The sequence below is a fragment of the Cydia fagiglandana genome, chromosome 18, assembly GCF_963556715.1.
Source record: "Cydia fagiglandana chromosome 18, ilCydFagi1.1, whole genome shotgun sequence".
Classification (NCBI taxonomy): Eukaryota; Metazoa; Arthropoda; class Insecta; order Lepidoptera; family Tortricidae; genus Cydia; species Cydia fagiglandana.
Genome location: NC_085949.1, coordinates 4,781,859 through 4,802,789, shown reverse-complemented (window position 1 = coordinate 4,802,789; position 20,931 = coordinate 4,781,859). Strand labels below are relative to the sequence as shown.

Sequence of the window (20,931 nt, the reverse complement as noted above, 5' to 3'; positions counted from 1 at the left end):
ATCCTGAAGCCTGATGAAGCACGGCTTTGACTTCGCATGAAAGCTCGCCTCACTGGGGCACTTCGGACTTTTAGGCCCAGATGAAGATCGATACCCGGCCTTTTAACAAGCTTTCACAATTAGCGATATTTTTAACAAAAAATTTCGCGCTCGCTGCGCTCGCGTTTATTTTTGCTTCTTTACGATAGCTTACGCAGTTCAAGTGTTATACGTGTTTATACGTGTTAAGTTTAGACGTTTAAAATAAAACTTGCACTGCGAGTGCTATCAAAATTGTGGCAGGCTTATCTTGGTCTAACTCTAGTAATTTAAGTAATTTTAACATATGGAAATTCTTCATTATTAGGTTTTTTCTAATCATGTGACTTGGCGTTTGGTCTTATGGTCGGACAATCGCTGTTCAGCCTCGCAAAATATTAACTATTGAGAAAATGAACTTTGCGACACTAGTTGAGTTTAGCCTTTAGCCTCGCTTTAAATTTGCCATTAGAGGTAGATAGGAAAGTGACGCTGAAGCTCACATCTTTGGTATTCCACTGGGAATTGGCCTTAAGCCTAAAGGGCTCTCCCCACACTTGACACGACGCGGAATCGGCAAAAACCGATAGAATAAAGCTTTCTGTCCACGCAATAAGAGCGAAAAAGACATCGTTCGATTTGGATCGGCTCGGCCGACGCCTGAAGATTGAAATTAAAAACGCAAATAGAATTGACTGTAGGGGGCCCCGAGCCTCAGACTGCCTAGGGGCCCCGACATGCTTAATCCGGCCCTGCACCTACTTAGCGGTCTTTTATTCGAAATACCGTAGGTACGTTTACACAATCCTGAAAAAGAAATTACATATAAATATGCATAAAATGGCAAGTATCAAGACTATTTATCAGTTATTTTAAAGATCATGAATGACCTGCATATTTATGAAAATTAATATATTTTGAATGAATATACTTACCGATTATGTACCGGAGACAAGGGGGCTTATTAAATAGGTAATTATTTAATATTAAATACAACATCAATACCCGCGAATAGCGGAAACACGTTCCGCGACTTTTTGTAAGTCGATAGTCGGCTTTTAGCCGTTTTCTTCCCGCTGACAAAACCGAACAATGTTAAATATAATTTTTCTTGTGGTTTTATGTACGGTTTTATCGTGTTTTGAATATATTTTATACATAAAACTTGCGGTTTTTGTTAATAAAAATATACATTGACAGAAGTTTGTTTACTTTTTACAAGACAGGTGTCAAAGGTTTGATTGCCATATAAAATTTAAAATGTTAGTTCCCGTTTCTGCCACGACTCTTCTCTTTCCGCACAGACTCTAATCTAGGAGGCCGTTAATACGTCAAAACATGGAAACGTCAAAATTGACATTTTATCGAGAAATGTATACAAAATTTTACATTTGTAGGTATTGCAGTGCGACATTACTGCCGCATAAAGGTGACAGTCCATTTCCAACGACAGCAGCACTAGGTAATACCATTCATTTTACTATGGAATTGACAATAACACCGACGCGTTCGCACTAGTAGTGCAGCTGCGGTCACAAATGAAATGTTACCCTTTTGCTGCCACTTCAATAATGCTGGTGTCGTCAGAAATGGAATGTTACCCTTAAGGTGACAGTCAATTTCCAACGACAGCTGTACTACTGTTCATTTTACTATCGAAATTGACAATGACACCGACGCGTTCGTACTAGTAATACAGCTGCTGCGGTCACAAATGGAATGTTACCCTTATGCTGCCACTTCAATAATGCTGGTTTCATCTGAAACCGAACGGTACCTTTAGCTTGGTCCGACTTTTGTAGCTATTCCCTTCAATTCTATATCGGATCGGGTTAGAATTTAAATTCCATGCATAAGAGCTTAGAGGTAACTCTTGTTTGTAACTGTCGAACTCCGTGTAATAAATGAGGGAAGTTGCTTCGTGTTTTGTGTTCTGAATTAATATCGGAATCGGGGCTATAACCGCGAAAATCGAAGTTCGCAAATTGCGGGCATTTTTCTCAGTCACTCTAATTACGCCTTCATTGGAGTAAAGGAGAAAGATCCCCGCAATTTGCAAATTTCGGATATTTCTCTTGCTAAGTTTATGACAATTGTCACAAGAAACACTACAATTGTCACGAAATTCCGACATATAACTCATTACCTGTCAAGAATTACCTACAATTCTTCTAAATCTTTGACAATTGTCAAAAACTTCGCAAGAGAAATATCTGTTTTTTTCCCGATATAATAAAGTTTTTTTCAATAATACAATGATGGTGGCAAACAGGAATACGGCCCGTCCGATGGTAAGTGATAATCGTAGCCCATGGATGCCTGTGACGTCAGCAACAGTGATTTTACAATTCGTCGCACCTGTCACCGATGTGAAATTGGGGCCTGGACTCTCGCGCATTCCCATTAATTTTGGAATATACTGCCTGAAAGGTTTTTCCCTCGCCTGTCATTGTGAATTGTGACCCGTATCGTGCCGGGGAGCCGGGGACAGTGGCAAATCGCTCCTAACTACGGTCAAGTCCCGATCACTTCGGGTTTTCAGCACTTTCATGTGAAAGGGGAATATATTATGTATTTCGATTACCTACTTCTTTCTTAATAAGCAATACTTCTTTAAACTAATTTCAAAGGAGGCGGAGGCGGCGGCATGTCACATTCACAACCTTATCACTACACCTTATAAAACAAAGTTTCCCGCCGCGTCTGTCTGTACGTGTTTGTATGTTGATTCGCGATAAACTTAAATACTATTGAACGGATTTTCATGCGGTTTTCACTTATCAATAGAGTGATTTTTGAGGAAGGTTTACGTGTATAATTTGTTAACCCGTACGAATCCGGGGCGGGTCGCTAGTAGTGCTATAAGTTGATGTCCGGAATTTTGTCAAGACATTGCATTTTTGCATAATTATGGTAATCCAAGCGGCTGTCTCTTCCGCCTCCCTGCCTGTAGAGGGTTCTAGTGTTAGACCGGGAGATAGTGACACATTTTACTGAGTCATTTGTACCAGTATGGCGGTTCGTCAAGGGTCTAAGTACGTAATGAACGAAATAAAAGCCAGCGCTATGACCATCATTTTTCTTTCCTTCATTACGTACTTAGACCCCTGACGAACCGCCATACTGGTACAAATGACCCAGTAAAATGTGTCACTATCTCCCGGTCTATGTGGTGAAAAATAAATTACCTGCTTCCTATAGTCTGATAGCTACTGCAGGCCTCCTCAGGCCTCCATTAATGAATGAGAGTAATCCATCAGGCCCGCCGTTCTTATCGCTTTCCGCCTTTCAAGCAGCGGGCAGTACCTAACATGTACCTACCTACAAACCTTCAACCTTCGGAAACCTTCAATGAAGTATTTTTACCCAGCTTGAAAATATCAGGAAACAAAATAATATTAATAGATTTAATCACGTCACATGACTCCTCTACACGATGGGCCAACGCCGGCCACTCCAGAGGGAGCAAGTGATATTGCTCTCATTTTACCGCATGGCTGCGTCCCTTGGAGTGGCGTTGGCCCATCGTGTAGAGAAGCCATAATACATAAAGTCCAGTGGAAATGCATGGAATAATAAATACGTGCAGCCGCTTCTATATGACAGACGGACCATCCCAATTAAAACCGTCCGACCTGTGAATGAAACCTATTAATATGCCAAATTTGCCTTTCGACGTTTCGTGTAGGAGTGTGATCAAATATCGGCCGCATGCGAACATTTAGAGTCACAATTATTACGAAAACTGTTCGCCAATAAAGCACAACGTTTGCTAAGATATATTTTTATGTTGAAAAGAATTAATGAATGTAGTTAGAGTCAATCAAATCAGACCACGATAAAAATATTTTTTTTGGAATCAACAAATGCTCAAAAACGTGCCTTCGTATTTAACCACTTTCTAAGAATACATTTTAAATATGTATTGAATATACATAGATTTTGGTTATTTTTTTGTGTAAGTTTTCTTTTTAGGTAGGTGCAACAGATATTCGGTATTCGGCCGAATAGTAGGCAACATTCGGCCGAATACCGAATATTCGGCAAAGTGGCCGAATAGGCCGAATACCGAATAGTTGCCGAATATTCGTGGCATCTCTACTATTAACTTCAATAGGCGTCCCGTTCTCATGGGAGCCTGGGGCCCGCTTGACAACTACATGTCAGGTCAGTACAATTATTTCGCTAGCTTTAATGATAATATTCCTTATCTTACTTATTTATTGCTATAGGTATTTATACCTATAGGGCCTGGCGAGCCCTTAATGTGCCCCAGATTGCGTGAGGTCGTGGGTTCGATACCTGCCCCTACTAACTGCCGACTCATCCACTATCGGGGTCGCTTGTACAGAGTAGAAACAAAGTAGCGCAATTATCTGCAATAAGTATGTTGTCTGCCAATTCTTTAGGGCGTCCGCTAGATGGCGCGGATGCACGGAACGCACGCACGCGGGTACCGTTGTGGGTAAAATCTGTCGCACGCGACCGCGCCAGTTAGCGTTGCTCATAATATTTAGAATTTCAAAAAAAGGAGGAGGTAATCAACTCGACTAATATGTTAACCTCATAACTTCGTCATTGGTGAACCGATTTGGAACGATTTTTTTTTTTCGTTAACTCGCTCAACCGGCGTCCACGCCAGCTAGCGGACGCCCTTTCAATTTTTTTTTATCTAAGATTCGAATGCCACTATTGGTTGTTAGGTATTATTTAAAATAAATAAATATATCCTAACGTAAGTGACCTGAATAATACAAGAAACACATCCTACTATGTAAAAGTGTGAAAATCTTTGGATGTTTGTTCTTCTATCAGCTCAACGGGTTTCGTTGATGGCAACATACCTACTTTATAAACTAGAAAATGTCAAGGGTTAAAATTAAGTATTAAAGCACTAAGGGAGGAAGGCAGATAAACTACTTCTACGCTAGCATAAAAACTACCTTACTGTATTATTTTTGACTTTGCCCCCACTTAATTACCAACCACCGCTTTTTGCACGGAAAGCTCCGAAGTTAACAACTGCCGTGATACGAGTAGGTACCACCCCGCACAGCGGTCACGGAATTTTACTACCTTATCATTAATTATAATGGAATTTGTTGATGTGACGGGGAAAACATTTATTAAGCGTTTTGCGATACCTACAACGAATAATTCAAAGAAAACGCCAATGTAGGTATGATAAATGTACGTGACTTTTCGTAGCACCTTGCGTAAGCTTAAGAAGGTAGCAAAATTATTCGGAAATCAGTCTGCCTGCTACACAACAAAACACGATCCTAACAGGGCCTCACCTAATGGTGTCAGTCAAGCAGGTTTATTTTGAGAATCAAATGTCTATATAAGGCCCATTCGCGTATAAAAATAAATAAATAAAACAAAAGGCATTGCAATATAGAAACATAAAAGTCAGAAATTACAGTCTAACTAAGCCGTTTCATGCTCATTTTCTATCTATTTATGTACTAAATTTTATTATAACTTATAACATTCAACAAGTGTCATTATCCCTATTAAGTGCGCAAATAGGTATCTGTTCCGAATAAAGACCGAATACAGAAATACACGTGAATGTGTAAGTGGTAAGTGTAAACACAACCATTCATTGGGTCCGCCGCCACAATAGCAAATCTAGAGCGCGACCATGAAAATTATATAATTAAAATAATCACACCATAGTTAAATGGAAATTGTGTCAAGTTCAGCACTTATAATTATTATAAAGCATTGAAATTTGTAAATGCTGGCCAACACGCGACGTTTTTAGTTTAAGTTAAAATATGCTGAAGTTCAGTCAGTTAAATGGGGTTAAAAAATTCAGCCAATTTTAATAGGAAACTTTAAGCATTTGTAATATTGCATACTTGCCATTTCATGCCGTATTTATTGTAAGTATATTTTACCTGTTGTCTGGTTCTACCTACACTAAAATATTTACTCTACTACTTATTTACCCCCTTATGCATAAAACTTTAATGGCCCTGATTTAGTTAAATTATGTTTTATCCCTTGCTTACAAATACAAAAGTTAAAATGACAGATAAAGACAAATTATTAAAGATAAAATTATTTTTCGTTTTTTCATTATAAATTAAACGAAAATTTAAATAATATTTTACGGTACAAAAGAAGACATAAATTCGGAGAAATACAACCGAGATTAAAGCGGCCATTTTGTAAGCTTTAATGGTTTAACAATCGAGCGACGGGCCAATAATTATAAAGAAAACAGACACTGGGCCATAAATCTCCATTTAGGGCCTTTCAAGGTTGCGCCTGAGATTTAACTAAGGTGATGCTGGGATAATCATTTAAAACAGTAATTTGTTATATCTTTTTAATAAAACGTAGCTAATGAGCTTGTAAAAGTTATAACTTGTCTAATAGTAAGAACGCCGCCGCAGCGCAGATTAAAAAAATTCTTGAATCAAGTACAGTATTTGATTCAAGGTCCTATAATGATATATCTTGTATCGAGTTCAGACACATCTGGTTCTTGTTTCAAAAAAGTGTATATTTTAATTATTCTTTGAGGTTATTTAGAAAAAATCCCTCAAATTCGCTTTTACACTTTCAAGTACCTATCCTTGTTTCGTACAATAAAAAAACACTATTACCTCCTAATGGTCAGTAGTCGCTAAGCGCTCGTAATCCATTACATCAGCGGGCGATTCGGTTTGTTTACAAAAACTCTTGCAAACGTTGCTAACGTTTTTACTCAACCGGTAGTTTTTCCTTTTTTCCACAATAGCCGAGACTAAGCGATAACAACGGTAAAGAAAGGTTGCAACGTAGCGTATGCGGACAAAGAGGTCAATATGAAATGACCCACTAACATTATCATTTAATAAAAAATAAACCCAGGCCCCTGTTTCACCAACGTGACAGGTGCGACGAATTGTAAAATCACTGTTGCTGACGTCACAGGCATCCATGAACTACGGTTACCGCTTACCATCGGGCGGGCCGTATTCCTGTTTGCCACCATCATTGTATTATTAAAAAAAACTTTATGATATCGGAAAAAAACAGATATTTCTCTTGCTAAGTTTATGACAATTGTCACAAGAAACACTACAATTGTCACGAAATTCCGACATTTAACTCATTACCTGTCAAGAATTACCTACAATTCTTCTAAATCTTTGACAATTGTCAGAAACCTCGCAGGAGAAATATCTGTTTTTTTCCGATATAATAAAGTTTTTTTAAATAATACAATGATGGTGGCAAGCAGGAATACGGCCCGCCCGATGGTAAGTGGTAATCGTAGCCCATGGATGCCTGTGACGTCAGCAATAGTGATTTTACAATTCGTCGCACCTGTCACCTGTGTTGTTCCTGTGTATTGTTTTGAGGATAGTCACGTTAAACCAATATATAGGTAAGATAGGTTCGTTAGGTTGCTCCAGATGCCCGAAGGGCAAACTGCCCAGAACTCAGTCGACTCAAGGAACGAGTCAAAGATTTTCACGTTTCACGATATGCCTAGGAATTTCACGATATGCCTGACAAGCCTTACGGGTACTACGAAGTGGGGTCAGAAAATGGGTGCACATATTCGCTCGGCGTTATATGAACCCAATTACTCTTGAAATCTTTGGATAAAACCAAAAAAATAATTGGTAGGTACCTTATTCAGACAATGATTTCTTGAATGTGTGGACTATAGTCGGATTGGGTGGTTTTACGGTACTTTAAATATATCTACTTGCGTAACCATTTTCGTTGCGTTAAAATCCGCATGCATCACGCACTGGAAAGGCCCGCGGCACATTGATTCGTTACCAGAACAAGGCCTGCATGTATTACCGAGGATATCTAATGGCTACATCTTTGTTCGCTTCGCTATGGTAAAACCCAATCGCTTCTGCTTAGTGAGTCGTTTAGTTTTCGTGCCAAAGACCTTACACGCGGCATTTTAGACTCCTTAGAGCGTTTTCACATTGTCCGATCTGATATCGGGTGTCTGATTATCCTTGGAGAAAAGCAGCTGCGGGTGAGTGCCCTTTAGTATTAAGTTTCTTTTTGTTTTTAACGTGATTTTAGGCATGTTTGCCGCATGCACTCAGGAAGGTGGGCCCAAAATGGCTACTGAGTGGGACGCTCGGAAGACGGCGGCCGGGGTTCAAGCAGACCGAAAAGGAGATGGCGGGACGACTTGGACGCATTCTACCCCAAATGGTGGGAAAATGCCGATGACAGGGTCGAGTGGAGAAAACGAGGGGAGGCCTTTGCCCAGCAGTGGGACACCAAAGTAGGCTAATAAAAAAGATGTTATTTTTTGAACAGTAATAAATTAAACAATGAATTTACAAATATTAAAAGGCATTTTTTTTTAATTGTTAGTTCTCTGTGATCGTATCCGAACATCAGATATCGGATCGGAGAATATGAAAACACTCTTAATTAATTTTGAAGTATTAGGTATTGCATAAAAGTAAATGTTTAATAATTATTTTCGGAAAAAAAGCACAGGGCCTTGCACTCGCAGGTTCACATCGCTCCTAAGGCCACGCACAAAGCAAAGGGCTGTAAAGCCTAATCTACTTTTCGGCGAAAAAGTCATACCATGTAAATAGCCCTTATAGCCGCCCGTCCATTGCATATGTTGTGGTTTAAATATCCAGCAAACGGTGCCAAGCCCGCGGGCGGTGGCAAATTGCCAAATTAACAATAATTACTATACATGGTGCGTGCTCAAATATACCTCTATTATACTTACTACTGGCTAATGGCTTTCTGGTGTAGGTACCTACAAGAAATTAGACTTATAATCACTATTTTTTGTTCGTTCCCTCTTTGCTAAACCCTGCCACACTTATGTTTGTAGTTACTCAGTCTTCAAATATATTAAAACAATCTAACAAACATACTTTACATTACTTAATAGCTTCAAGCTTCCTCTAACATCATAAGCCATAGGTAAGCCATCATAACATTAGCGCATTTTTGGCGGTATTTGCCTAATTTAATGTCCCGAAAACTCAAACCCCTACTGTTTAAATGGTTGAAATTCTGTCAATAATATAATAATAACCCCCCCCCCCCCTGCAAACAAATTTCTATGCCGTCAACTATATCTACATGCAATAATTTAACTATAAAAGCCACCTTAAACTTTAGATATTTTTTGTAGTAATAATGGACTGTAGTGTAGTCAGATCATACACAGCTGCTATCAGCTGATACAGCTGATACTTGATGCCTATCTCCCACATATGTATTTTACTACTTTATAGAACATTAAGTTAACGATGCCATAAACCTTGACTTACTGTAATTTACTATACAATGGTTAATGACCATTGCCATAACTTCCACTCGATTAAACCTGTTAAAACCTTAGTATATAAGGCGAGCGCTTTCTACCAATATATTCAGTATTTACTCGACTCTTGTGTTATCATTATAACCCCTGAACGCCGAACACTTCATGGCGACCCTGCCAGTCGGGCTGCTCGAGGCAGCCACAGCTTAGACACCGCCCAGCCAGCCAGCCAGCCAGCCAGCCAGCCAGCTCTACTGCTCCACTGCTCAAGCAAGCACAAATCCACGAAAATTATGGGAAGCCAGTGCACCAAAAACGACAAGAAAGAAGAGGTGATTATTGCACAGAACGGTGCTTCCAACAACGCCAACGCTAAACAGGCAGACAGCAGCACAGTTGCAACATACATAACAACAGCTGTTCTAGTAATCGTATGCGTAATTTTTTCATACGCCATATGGAAAAAGATACATAAGTGTCTAACAAGGAAAATTGAGCGACAAGCAGTAGCCACGATAATGCGCAACACCAACAAGGCAGAGCAGAGCGTCTAGGAAGAGCATCAGCCCCACCACCGCTACCCAGCACCTGCAGCGTGTCACCAGCACCAGAGCCGTCGCTACGACCACCCCCAGTGTCCAACAACGACCATACGATGTTAAGAGGTACAATTTAAGCATTACTGTGTTTAACCAATTTCAATTATTGTTGTAAGCAATGTGAATATTTCCGTACCACCTAAATTCATAAGAATATTATGACCAATATTCAAAAGTTATATGACCAATTAAAATCACTACAGGAAGATATTAGAAAATTAGGACCAAAACGCCGAAAAGAGGCTAATGGTCAAAGTAAACTTCAGCAAGTAAAACTATTATATAATCAGTACGAAGAATATATAGAGCTACATAGTTCTAAAGTAGAAAAATCTGAAATTTCTATACAGGACAGTGAGTTCATCCAGTCTTATTTTCTAAAAATAGAAGAAATTTACAGTAAAATTATAACTCAATACGACCAAGACAACAAATATCAGGTCACAATGACGTCGAATGACAACTTTAACCTGAAAACAGCAGTTGCATTGCTACCAGCTATGGACGGTTCGGAGGCCGTCACTAGACAACTTATAGACGCCATAGAGTTGTACTCTACAATGATAAAAGATTCAGATTCACAATTATTGATGAATTTCATTATTAAGACTCGATTAACACAAAGTGCTAAACTTAGAATATCCGAAAAACATACCAGTGTAAGCGATTTAGTTGATGAGATGAAACTCCGTCTTTTACCGACTAAATCAGCTACCGCGATACAAACCAAGCTATTTACGGCAAAACAGGGAAATAGGTCAATCGAGCGATACGGACAAGAGTTGGAGGATTTATTTGTAAACCTCACAGTAACACAGGCCAATGGGAAACCAGAGGCATATGCGGTCTTACAATCGTTGAATGAGAAAATGGCAATAAATAAATTCGCGGAAGGCCTGCGAAATGACAAACTAAGTACCATTATAGCTTCACGAGGATACACCTCGCTAAAAGATGCCATACAAGGTGCAAAAGACCAAGAGGTGTCCATATCATCTACGCCCGCTCCGGAGCAAGTTTTATACTTCCGGAACAAAGGGTATAATAACCACAGACAATACAGGTCTAATTACAATAATAAACCAGTGGGTAAATACCCACAGCGTACATACCCTACTAGGGGTAATACGTCAAACAAGCCACCAAGGGTGCACACCCAGATGAAAAACACTCGACCTATACAAATCGCGAAAAACTATAATACGCGTACATATACAAATTATAACCGTCCTCGTCAAAATATACCTAACAAACGATATCAAGTTAATACGGCGATACAAAATACACCAGATGACAGCAATTCGCCTCAGCTGTTACAATTTTTTCGTGAATAACAACTATATCCTAACTTATTGTCATATGAATTCAGTTCAATTTACGATAAACGGTACAACGCACAAATGGCTTATTGACACAGGCGCGAGTCTAAGCGCGATAACGAACGACGCAGCATTAATATCTCGCGGACACATGGTACCAAAGATGACTCATATCAACGGAGTCGGAGGGAAAATAACGTCATACAATACAATTACTCTACACTTGCAGAGTGAAAACCAATCATTTGAGCATGAATTTCATGTATTCCAAAAATTACCATTACAGGTCGACGGAATAATTGGGCAAGATTTTCTGATAAAATACAAATGTGTCATAAATTACGAAAAAGGAGCAATCACATTAAACAATAACAACGAATTAATTACAATACCATTGACATTACAAAATGACAACAACAGAACCATTAGTTCAAATCAAATACAATTACCCGCAAGAAGTGAATCTATTGTAAAATTACCCACAAATTATACAGGGGATTACGTCGTATTATCAAGCGAAATTGGGGAAGGAATTTTTTTGGCCAATACCTTAACACATAGCAAGAATGGGAAGATAACTGTTAAAATATTAAACACACGTGAAGAAGACGTAACTTTAAACAATATCACACCAGAAATAAAACCATTGCGTGATTATAATTGTTTCACATATGAGAAAAGTAAAAATAACGCAGACCGAGTAAAATTACTTTATTCTCTTTTAAAATTCAACAACTTAAACAATGAAGAAAGCAACTCCATTGCCAGCATTTGCGCAAAATATGCCGACATTTTTCAGCTGCCGGGTGACTTGTTAAATACTACAAACCTATATGAACAGAAAATACATTTAAAACCCAACGTATCACCCGTATATACTAAACCCTACCGATTACCTCAGTCACAGCAATCAGAAATAAATAGACAAATAAAACAAATGTTGGAAAATGACATCATAGAAGAGTCGCAGTCGGAATGGGCAAGTCCGTTACTACTCGTTCCCAAGAAACCAGACTCAAATGGAGATAAGAAATGGAGATTGGTAATAGATTACAGGAAAGTAAATGAGGTAATAGAAAACGATAAATTCCCTTTACCCAACATCACGGAAATCTTAGATTCTTTAACCGGCGCTATGTATTTTAGCACCTTAGACTTAAACCAGGGTTATTATCAAATAAAACTTGATCCCGAGAGCAGGAAATACACCGCGTTCATAGCAGATAAACACTATCAAATGAAACGCCTACCTATGGGATTAAAAAATTCACCAAATGCTTTTAGCAGAGCAATGACCATAGCTATGTCAGGACTAAACTACGTGCAATGTATAGTTTATTTAGATGACATCATTGTCATGGGTCGAAACTTGCAACAACATAATAAAAACTTAACAGATATTTTTGAGAGATTAAGACAAGTAAATTTTAAACTAAATCCACTAAAATGTAATTTTTTGCAAAAAGAAATATTGTACCTAGGACATGTAGTAACCTCGGAAGGGATAAAACCCGATCCAAAAAAGATTTCAATAGTTCAAAACTATCCAGTACCAAAAAACTCAGACGAGGTCAGACGTTTTGTAGCTTTTGTAAATTTATTATTACAGGAAATTTATTAGGAAATTCTCCGAAATAACACAACCACTAAACAATTTATTAAAAAAAAATGTAGAATTTAGTTGGACGAAACAATGCGACGACGCATTTAAAAAGTTAAAAATAGCCATCAGTACCCCACCATTACTACAATATCCGGACTTCTCAAATGACAACACGTTTACGATACACACAGACGCATCGGGCATAGCTTTAGGATGTGTCTTATCCAATGAAAATGGATTACCAGTAGCATATGCAAGCAGACCTCTAAACAAAGCAGAGAAAAATTATCCCACGACAGAAAAAGAATTACTAGCTATAGTATGGGCAGTGAAATATTTTAGACCATACTTATATGGACGAAAATTTAAAATTGTCACCGATCACCGCCCACTCATTTATTTATTCAAAATGAATAATCCCTCGAGTCGACTCACCAAGTTCCGATTGTGCCTAGAAGAATACGATTTCACTGTAGAATATTTGAAAGGTAAAGATAACGTAGCTGCAGACGCGTTATCTAGGATTGAAATTTCCAGTGAAGAATTAAAGAACATGACAAAGCAAGTGGTATCAGTAATGACTAGAGCACAGAGGAAACGCATGGAAGAGCAAGAAAACAATAATAAGTCACAAGACAAGGGTTCCAACTGCGACTGGCCTGCGCAACCAGACATAGTTGAACTTCTCAAAAAACCTCAGGAATTACCGGAATTAAGTTTCCATAAACGCGACTACTACAAAATACTAAAACAATCAGATCGCGTCATGAGTAAAAATAATGAAATCATATACTCGCCATCCTTGGCGACATTGTGTGTCAGGCCTATTACTCCATCGCGTACGAAACGAGCTTTCTTCGCGAGAGAATTAGGTGCATTTTGCAAGGCACAACAAATAAAAGAGGTATGCATATTATATAATGATGACACCGCATTTATCATAAAGGAGCTAGTTCAATACATGCATACACACAATACCGGGTCCGGACCCCGATTATGTATTATTAAAGGTGTCACAAAGATAACAAATAAAGATGACCAACGCGTCATATTAAACGATTTTCATTTATTACCTACTAGCGGTCACGCAGGAATTCAAAGAATGACCAATAACGTAAAGCGGTACTACTACTGGCCCGGAATGGATAACGACATTAAGAAATTCGTAAAAAAATGTGATAAATGTCAAAAACAAAAATTCCATAAAAACGTTAAACAACCGCTATGTATTACTAGCACGGCAACAGCGTCATTCGATAAGGTATTCCTAGACTTATGCGGACCCCTAACTAAAGATACAAATGGATATTGCTATATACTTACGTTACAGTGCGAGCTCACAAAGTATGTAGAGGCATATCAACTGCTAAATAAGGAGACAGACACAGTCGCGAGAGCTTTAGTTGATAATTTTATATTACGATATGGTATTCCCAAAGAAATAGGAACAGATAGAGGAAGTGAATTCATCTCATCAACTATGCGCGAAATTTGTAACATTTTAGGTATAAAACAATTGCAATCAACCGCGTACCACCACGAAAGCCTTGGTTCCTTGGAAAATTCACATAAAGCTCTAGGAGCATTTTTAAGAATACAAACAGACAACCAGGCTCACCAGTGGTCAGATTGGTTACAATATTGGTGTTTTTCCTATAATACGACAGTGCATTCAGCAACTAAATATACACCGTATGAATTAGTATTCGGTAAATTATGTCGTATACCAAGTAATATTGTTAATCAAGTAGATCCAATGTATAATTTTGATTCATATCCAATAGAATTTAAGTATAGATTACAAAAATCCCAAGAGGATGCTAGAAATAATTTAATTAAGACAAAATTATCTAGAAAACTAAGTTATGATTTAAAAACAAATCCAATAACGTATACAATAGGAGATTTGGTATTAGTTAAAAAGGAAGATAGAGATAAAATGGACCCAGTGTATAAGGGACCATATACAGTTATTGAAGATCAAGGTACAAATGTAAAAATATTAGTTTTAGGTAAAGAACACATTGTACATAAAAACAGAACAAAACCTTACTATGCATCAATAGAACAACAAACACATTAAATACACGTATAATATAATATATATATATAACAAAAAAAAAAAAACAGACCCATCCCATTGCATACCACCATCCATATAAGGAACCACTATCTCCATGACACAGAAAATTAATCAATAATGCCTAACAAATAAATATCATATTAACAGATTCAATAAAAGTAAACACATGTTAATGTAACAATGTATTCCATAACCATATAAGGAACATGTAATCTTAGAAATAAGCATGTAAGCAAATTGCATATCCAAATAGCATTAAGATTTTTATTACATTCATAATTTTAAGAACCAATATGTATACCATAGATATAAGTTCACTTAAGCAAAAAAAATAATACTTGTTATATATTTTTTGTCTTAAAAAAAAAAAAAAAAACGGGAAAGCTGTAGTGTAGTCAGATCATACACAGCTGCTATCAGCTGATACAGCTGATACTTGATGCCTATCTCCCACATATGTATTTTACTACTTTATAGAACATTAAGTTAACGATGCCATAAACCTTGACTTACTGTAATTTACTATACAATGGTTAATGACCATTGCCATAACTTCCACTCGATTAAACCTGTTAAAACCTTAGTATATAAGGCGAGCGCTTTCTACCAATATATTCAGTATTTACTCGACTCTTGTGTTATCATTATAACCCCTGAACGCCGAACACTTCAGGACATCGATTGATAATAGACCGGTTATATAAACAAATAACAGATATATTAACTGATGCCTCAAAAAGTACTTCCAAAAAGACGGTCAATAGAAAAAAGGGGTATATAACTGGTTGGAACAAACACGTTAGCGATGCCCACAGGTGGGCCAGGTTGAAGTTCCAGTCGTGGGTACTTCATGGAAGACCTATGACAGGTTATGTGCATAAAGAAATGTGTGAAAGTCGGAAGCTATTCAAATCTAGGTTGAGATGGTGTCAAAACCATCAAGACCAAATTAAGATGGACACAATAGCCTTACATCGGTCAAAAAATGATTTTAAAACATTTTGGAAATGTACAAACGACCTAAATATTCGACCTGGCTTGCCGGCGGCTGTTGACGGAAATAGTGATGCTAAAACTATTGCGGATATGTTTAAAAACCACTTTATGGTGCAATCGCCGTTGGGGCATACGCTGCCGGCGCTCGATGCTGAGGTTCCTCCGGAGGCCAAGGTGACAAGTTTTACTGTCAAAGAAGTGTCAAATATAATTTCTCATATGACTAGAGGTAAGTCACCTGGGCATGATGGTCTCAGCATCGAGCATCTGCAGATGGCTGGTGCGCACATGCCGAGAGTCTTAGCCATGTTCCATTCGATGTGTATTAGTCACTCGTATTTACCGCATGATATGTTAAAAACGATCGTTGTGCCAATAGTTAAGAACAAAACCGGTGATCTCTCTGATAAAGGAAACTATAGACCCATTTCATTGGCCACGATTATAGCAAAGGTGCTGGACGGTCTGCTTGACTGCCGTCTCGGTAAATACCTAGACTTGCACGATGCACAATTTGGGTTCAGGCAGGGGGTGTCAACCGAGACGGCCATTCTGAGTCTAAAGCATACCGTCAAGTACTATACCGACAGAAGTACACCGGTGTACGCATGCTTCCTGGATCTTTCCAAGGCTTTGATCTGGTGTCATATGGTATCCTGTGGGATAAGCTAGCTAGCACGAGTGTACCACGTGAGCTCATAGGTGTTCTTAAGTATTGGTACAATAATCAGTTTAACTACGTTAAATGGAATGACTCACTGTCGGGAGCATACAGGTTGGAGTGCGGGGTGAGGCAGGGGGGGTTGACCTCCCCTAAGCTCTTCAACTTGTATGTTAACGCTCTGATCGAGGAGCTCAGCAACATGCATGTGGGTTGTCATGTAGATGGAGTTAGCGTCAATAATATTAGCTACGCGGACGACATGGTGTTGCTGAGCCCCTCGCTATGTGCTCTCAGGCAAATGCTGAAAACGTGTGAGTCATATGCGAAAAAACATGGACTTATTTACAATGCCGGTAAAAGTGAATACATGGTTTTCAGGTCACACAGGATGAATCCCAATGTGTACCACAAAATACAACTGAATGGTAAATCACTGGAAAGAGTTACACAATTTAAATACTTGGGACACATCCTGTGTGAAAATTTGAAAGATGACCTCGACATTGAAAGGGAAAGGAGGGCGCTGGCGGTGCGGAGTAACATGTTGGCCCGTAGATTTGCTCGCTGTTCGAAACAAGTCAAAATTACCCTTTTTAAGGCGTACTGTCAAGTATTTTACACGAGCAGTCTATGGGTCAACTATACTCAAAAGGCATACAACGCCCTCCGAATCCAATACAACGACGCCTTCAGGATGCTGTTGGGACTGCCCCGTTACTGCAGCGCTTCAGGGATGTTCGCCACGGAACGAACTGATGACTTCTATGCCATCCGGCGTAAACGAATAGCGTCTCTGTTGTGTCGGGTGCGGGGCAGTCACAACAGTATACTTAAGGTCATAGCAGAGAGGGTGGATTGTACCTTCTTGAAATTTTGGGTTGACCTAATAATAAGTAAATAGTTATTTAATGTAGTAGTAGTAAGTAAATAACGTAGTCATAAGCCAAACTAACAATTGTATGGATAAAATTTATCTGAAATAAAGAATTAATAATAATAATAATAAGCCCGCAGGGCAGCTTGTGGCGAGCTGTTGGGGAGTAACGACCCCACGGACCCGAGTGCTCCCGAGAGTCGGTCAGGGTCTCCGTCTCCGGCGTGTCTTCGTCGGTCGGAGTGGACCCCAAGGGGACCCGCAGGACTCTCAGCTCTGGCTTGCCTTAATTGGCCGTCCAGAGAGGAGTCGCTAGAGCTATATGCTCCAGGGGTGGAAGTGAAAGATGCATAAGACGCGAGTTGGCACAGTGGCTGGTAACAGCCACTGGGTAGAAAGCGGCGCACACCTCTCGACACCCCTGAGTCGCTCACACCGATGTTGCCCCTGGTCGTCTTCACGACGGCAGTTTCAGGGGCCCATCTAGTCAGCGGCAAGTCACCACCTGCCTCGATAACGTGTGTTAGCATTGTTATGGCAGGTGTCCGAACTCTTTACAATAGCCCAGTCTCATAGTCCACCCAAACTTCAATCCATAGACCGGTATACTATTCACTTTTGCTACAATAGTCCCAATGCCTGCTGAGACCGGTTCATGGGTGTCTATTGTTGCACCTGTGAACGGGTTCCAGCAGGCGTTCTACATGACATTAAAGCTCTCCAAGGGGCCTCTACGTGTTGGATCTGTGTCCCCACGCAAGCCTATCAAAAAACCGGGATTATAGGCCCGTGATATCGAAGGAGATACAAGTAATAATAATAATAAGCCCGCAGGGCAGCTTGTGGCGAGCTGTTGGGGAGTAACGACCCCACGGACCCGAGTGCTCCCGAGAGTCGGTCAGGGTCTCCGTCTCCGGCGTGTCTTCGTCGGTCGGAGTGGACCCCAAGGGGACCCGCAGGACTCTCAGCTCTGGCTTGCCTTAATTGGCCGTCCAGAGAGGAGTCGCTAGAGCTATATGCTCCAGGGGTGGAAGTGAAAGATGCATAAGACGCGAGTTGGCACAGTGGCTGTTAACAGCCACTGGGTAGAAAGCGGCGCACACCTCTCGACACCCCTGAGCCGCTCACACCGGTGTTGCCTCTGGTCGTCTTTACGACGGCAGTTTCAGGGGCCCATCTAGTAAGCGGCGAGTCACCACCTGCCTCGATAACGTGTACTAACATTGTTATGGCAGGTGTCCGGACCTCTCAGCAATAGCCCAATCTTTTGACCAGCCAAAATTCATCACTATAACCAGCACTTTTCTCCACTATATTTACAATAGCCCCTACGCCTGTTGGGACCGATTGACGGGTATCTATTTGTACCCGTGAATGGGTTCTAGCAGGTGTATTACATAACAGCAAACTTCTCCAAAGGGCCTCTACGTGTTGGATCTGTATCCCCACGCACGCCTATCAAATGACCGGGATGTATATACCCGTGAGTTTTTAAGAGAGACAAATAATAATAATAATAAACAACATATATCTCAAGGAAATCGTTTTGGTAATCAATGTTGTAAAGAGACAAACAATAGAACTATTGGTAAGATAAGAACTAAGCTCTCAATTGTCCAAATATCCATATTAAAATTTCATCAAAACTCCATCAAGTTTGTCCTGGATTGTTCAAATTACTTAACATCCTGCTACGAAAGCGAGACTCTAAACAATGTAATTTCATAACAGTCCGAAGGGACGCAGTCGTACGAATGAATACGTTTCATCATTTAAATGTCTCTATTTCGAGACTTCCGTGGTTTGGAACCCCTGGAGGATGTGTCGGAGTAATATCCGGCCCGCAAAGTACAGTTAGCATCACAGATAGGTAGACTAATAATTAGGTAGAGGTTTAATGCAGAATGTCGAAAATGGCACGGCGCGGCGTAGGTTACGTGAATAAATATTATTTTAGAAAAAATTCGAACATATTTTTTGATCGGTACCCGGTCGATTCGGTCGGTCCGGCCGGTCGGGGTCGATTTTGACCCGGGTATGTCCTTAAACTACGTCCAGGACCCGGGTATGTCCTTAAACCACGTCCAAGACCACCGGTGGACGGGCAGCAGCGTCCCTCAAATTCGGTGTACTCGACTGCGATCGCCAACCCGCCTGCCAAGCGTGGCGATTATGGCATTCACCCTCCTTAAGGGGGAGGCCTATGTTCAGCAGTGGACGTCTTATGGCTGAGATGATGATGATGATTTGATCGGTAATTTGTCTTTTCCTTACTCTTAATTTCCAAATAAGACATGGCACAGATGACCGTATACAGCCAGCATCAATACTCTATGGATTCTGTAGTACAGTCCCCATCAGATACCTGCCTATATTGAAGTGGCCAAGGCGCTCACAAATGTCTGAACACGCGTCTCTTGCCAAGGCTTAGGCGCTAAAGTGCTTGTTCAGGCGTTTTTGACTTTTTTGAGCACCTTGGGCGCTCCAATATAGATGGCGACTGAAACAAAGGTGTGTTTCGATATTTGGCTTCTGCTGACTGTACCTATGTATTAAATACTGGAGGTATCCTTTGATACCGCTGAAGAGGAAAATTGAGTGATACAAATTAAGGGAACCTTTTGTACCGTTCTTCGTCTTTGTACCGTTCCAAGGGAAATTATGTTCCTCATTTATGTAGTAACAAGTAAATTTGTGTTTTTATTTTATGTTAGAGTATAGGTAAGTTTGTATGTGTGTTGTTTTGTTTTAGTATGAATTGATTCAGTAAGTTGTGGTCTCTATCGAGAAGGCATCACGCACTATGAGTTTCTACCTAACTATGGTATTATTTTAATTAATTTAATTTCAGTCAATTACAGAGTTATACCTTGTGTATGTTGGAAGTCATGTTGTAACTTTACTTAAATAACATAGAAACTTCGCTTTAACATCCTAAAAAAATGTCCATCGAACTGAATATAGCAATTACAAACCCTGTTAACCCTTAACCCGCGGGTTCCTGATTTTCACCCCCGGCTTCACAAACTCGAGATACCAAATATCCACACGACTACCCGCGGATGAGGCGATAAATCATAAAACCCCGCAGTCTGCACATAAATAAAGCAGATCCATTATATATAACGCGCCCCGCCGAGCAATCTACAGCGGCGCCTGACACTTTACTGCGAGCACTCGTTGCCGCTATATGTTTTGCAGGCGTTTTTAGGGTTCCGTACCCAAAGGGTAAAACGGGACCCTATTACTAAGACTTCGCTGTCCGTCCGTCCGTCCGTCCGTCCGTCCGTCTGTCCGTCTGTCTGTCACCAGGCTGTATCTCACGAACCGTGATAGCTAGACAGTTGAAATTTTCACAGATGATGTATTTCTGTTGCCGCTATAACAACAAATACTAAAAATAGAATAAAATAAAGATTTAAGTGGGGCTCCCATACAGCAAACGTGATTTTTGACCAAAGTTAAGCAACGTCGGGCGTGGTCAGTCCTTGGATGGATGAC

General features: G+C 39.9%; 1 protein-coding gene across 1 annotated transcript; it reads left to right on the top strand.

Annotated features, from left to right (window-relative positions):
* The first annotated feature begins 13,222 nt into the window (after window positions 1–13,222).
* Window positions 13,223–18,948, top strand: LOC134673586 (uncharacterized). The gene is made up of 2 exons (XM_063531584.1): window positions 13,223–13,717; window positions 16,417–18,948. Exons 1-2 carry the CDS (start codon window positions 13,223–13,225, stop codon window positions 17,455–17,457), a joined length of 1,536 nt encoding a protein of 511 aa, XP_063387654.1. The 3' UTR covers window positions 17,458–18,948.
* The last annotated feature ends 1,983 nt before the right edge of the window (window positions 18,949–20,931 follow it).

Coding starts and splice junctions, on each gene's coding strand:
- LOC134673586 (XM_063531584.1), top strand. CDS start 13,223: ATGAATAATCCCTCGAGTCGACTCACCAAGTTCCGATTGTGCCTAGAA. Junction 13,718..16,416: donor AGGCACAACAAATAAAAGAG/GTATGCATATTA, acceptor ATTTGGGTTCAG/GCAGGGGGTGTCAACCGAGA.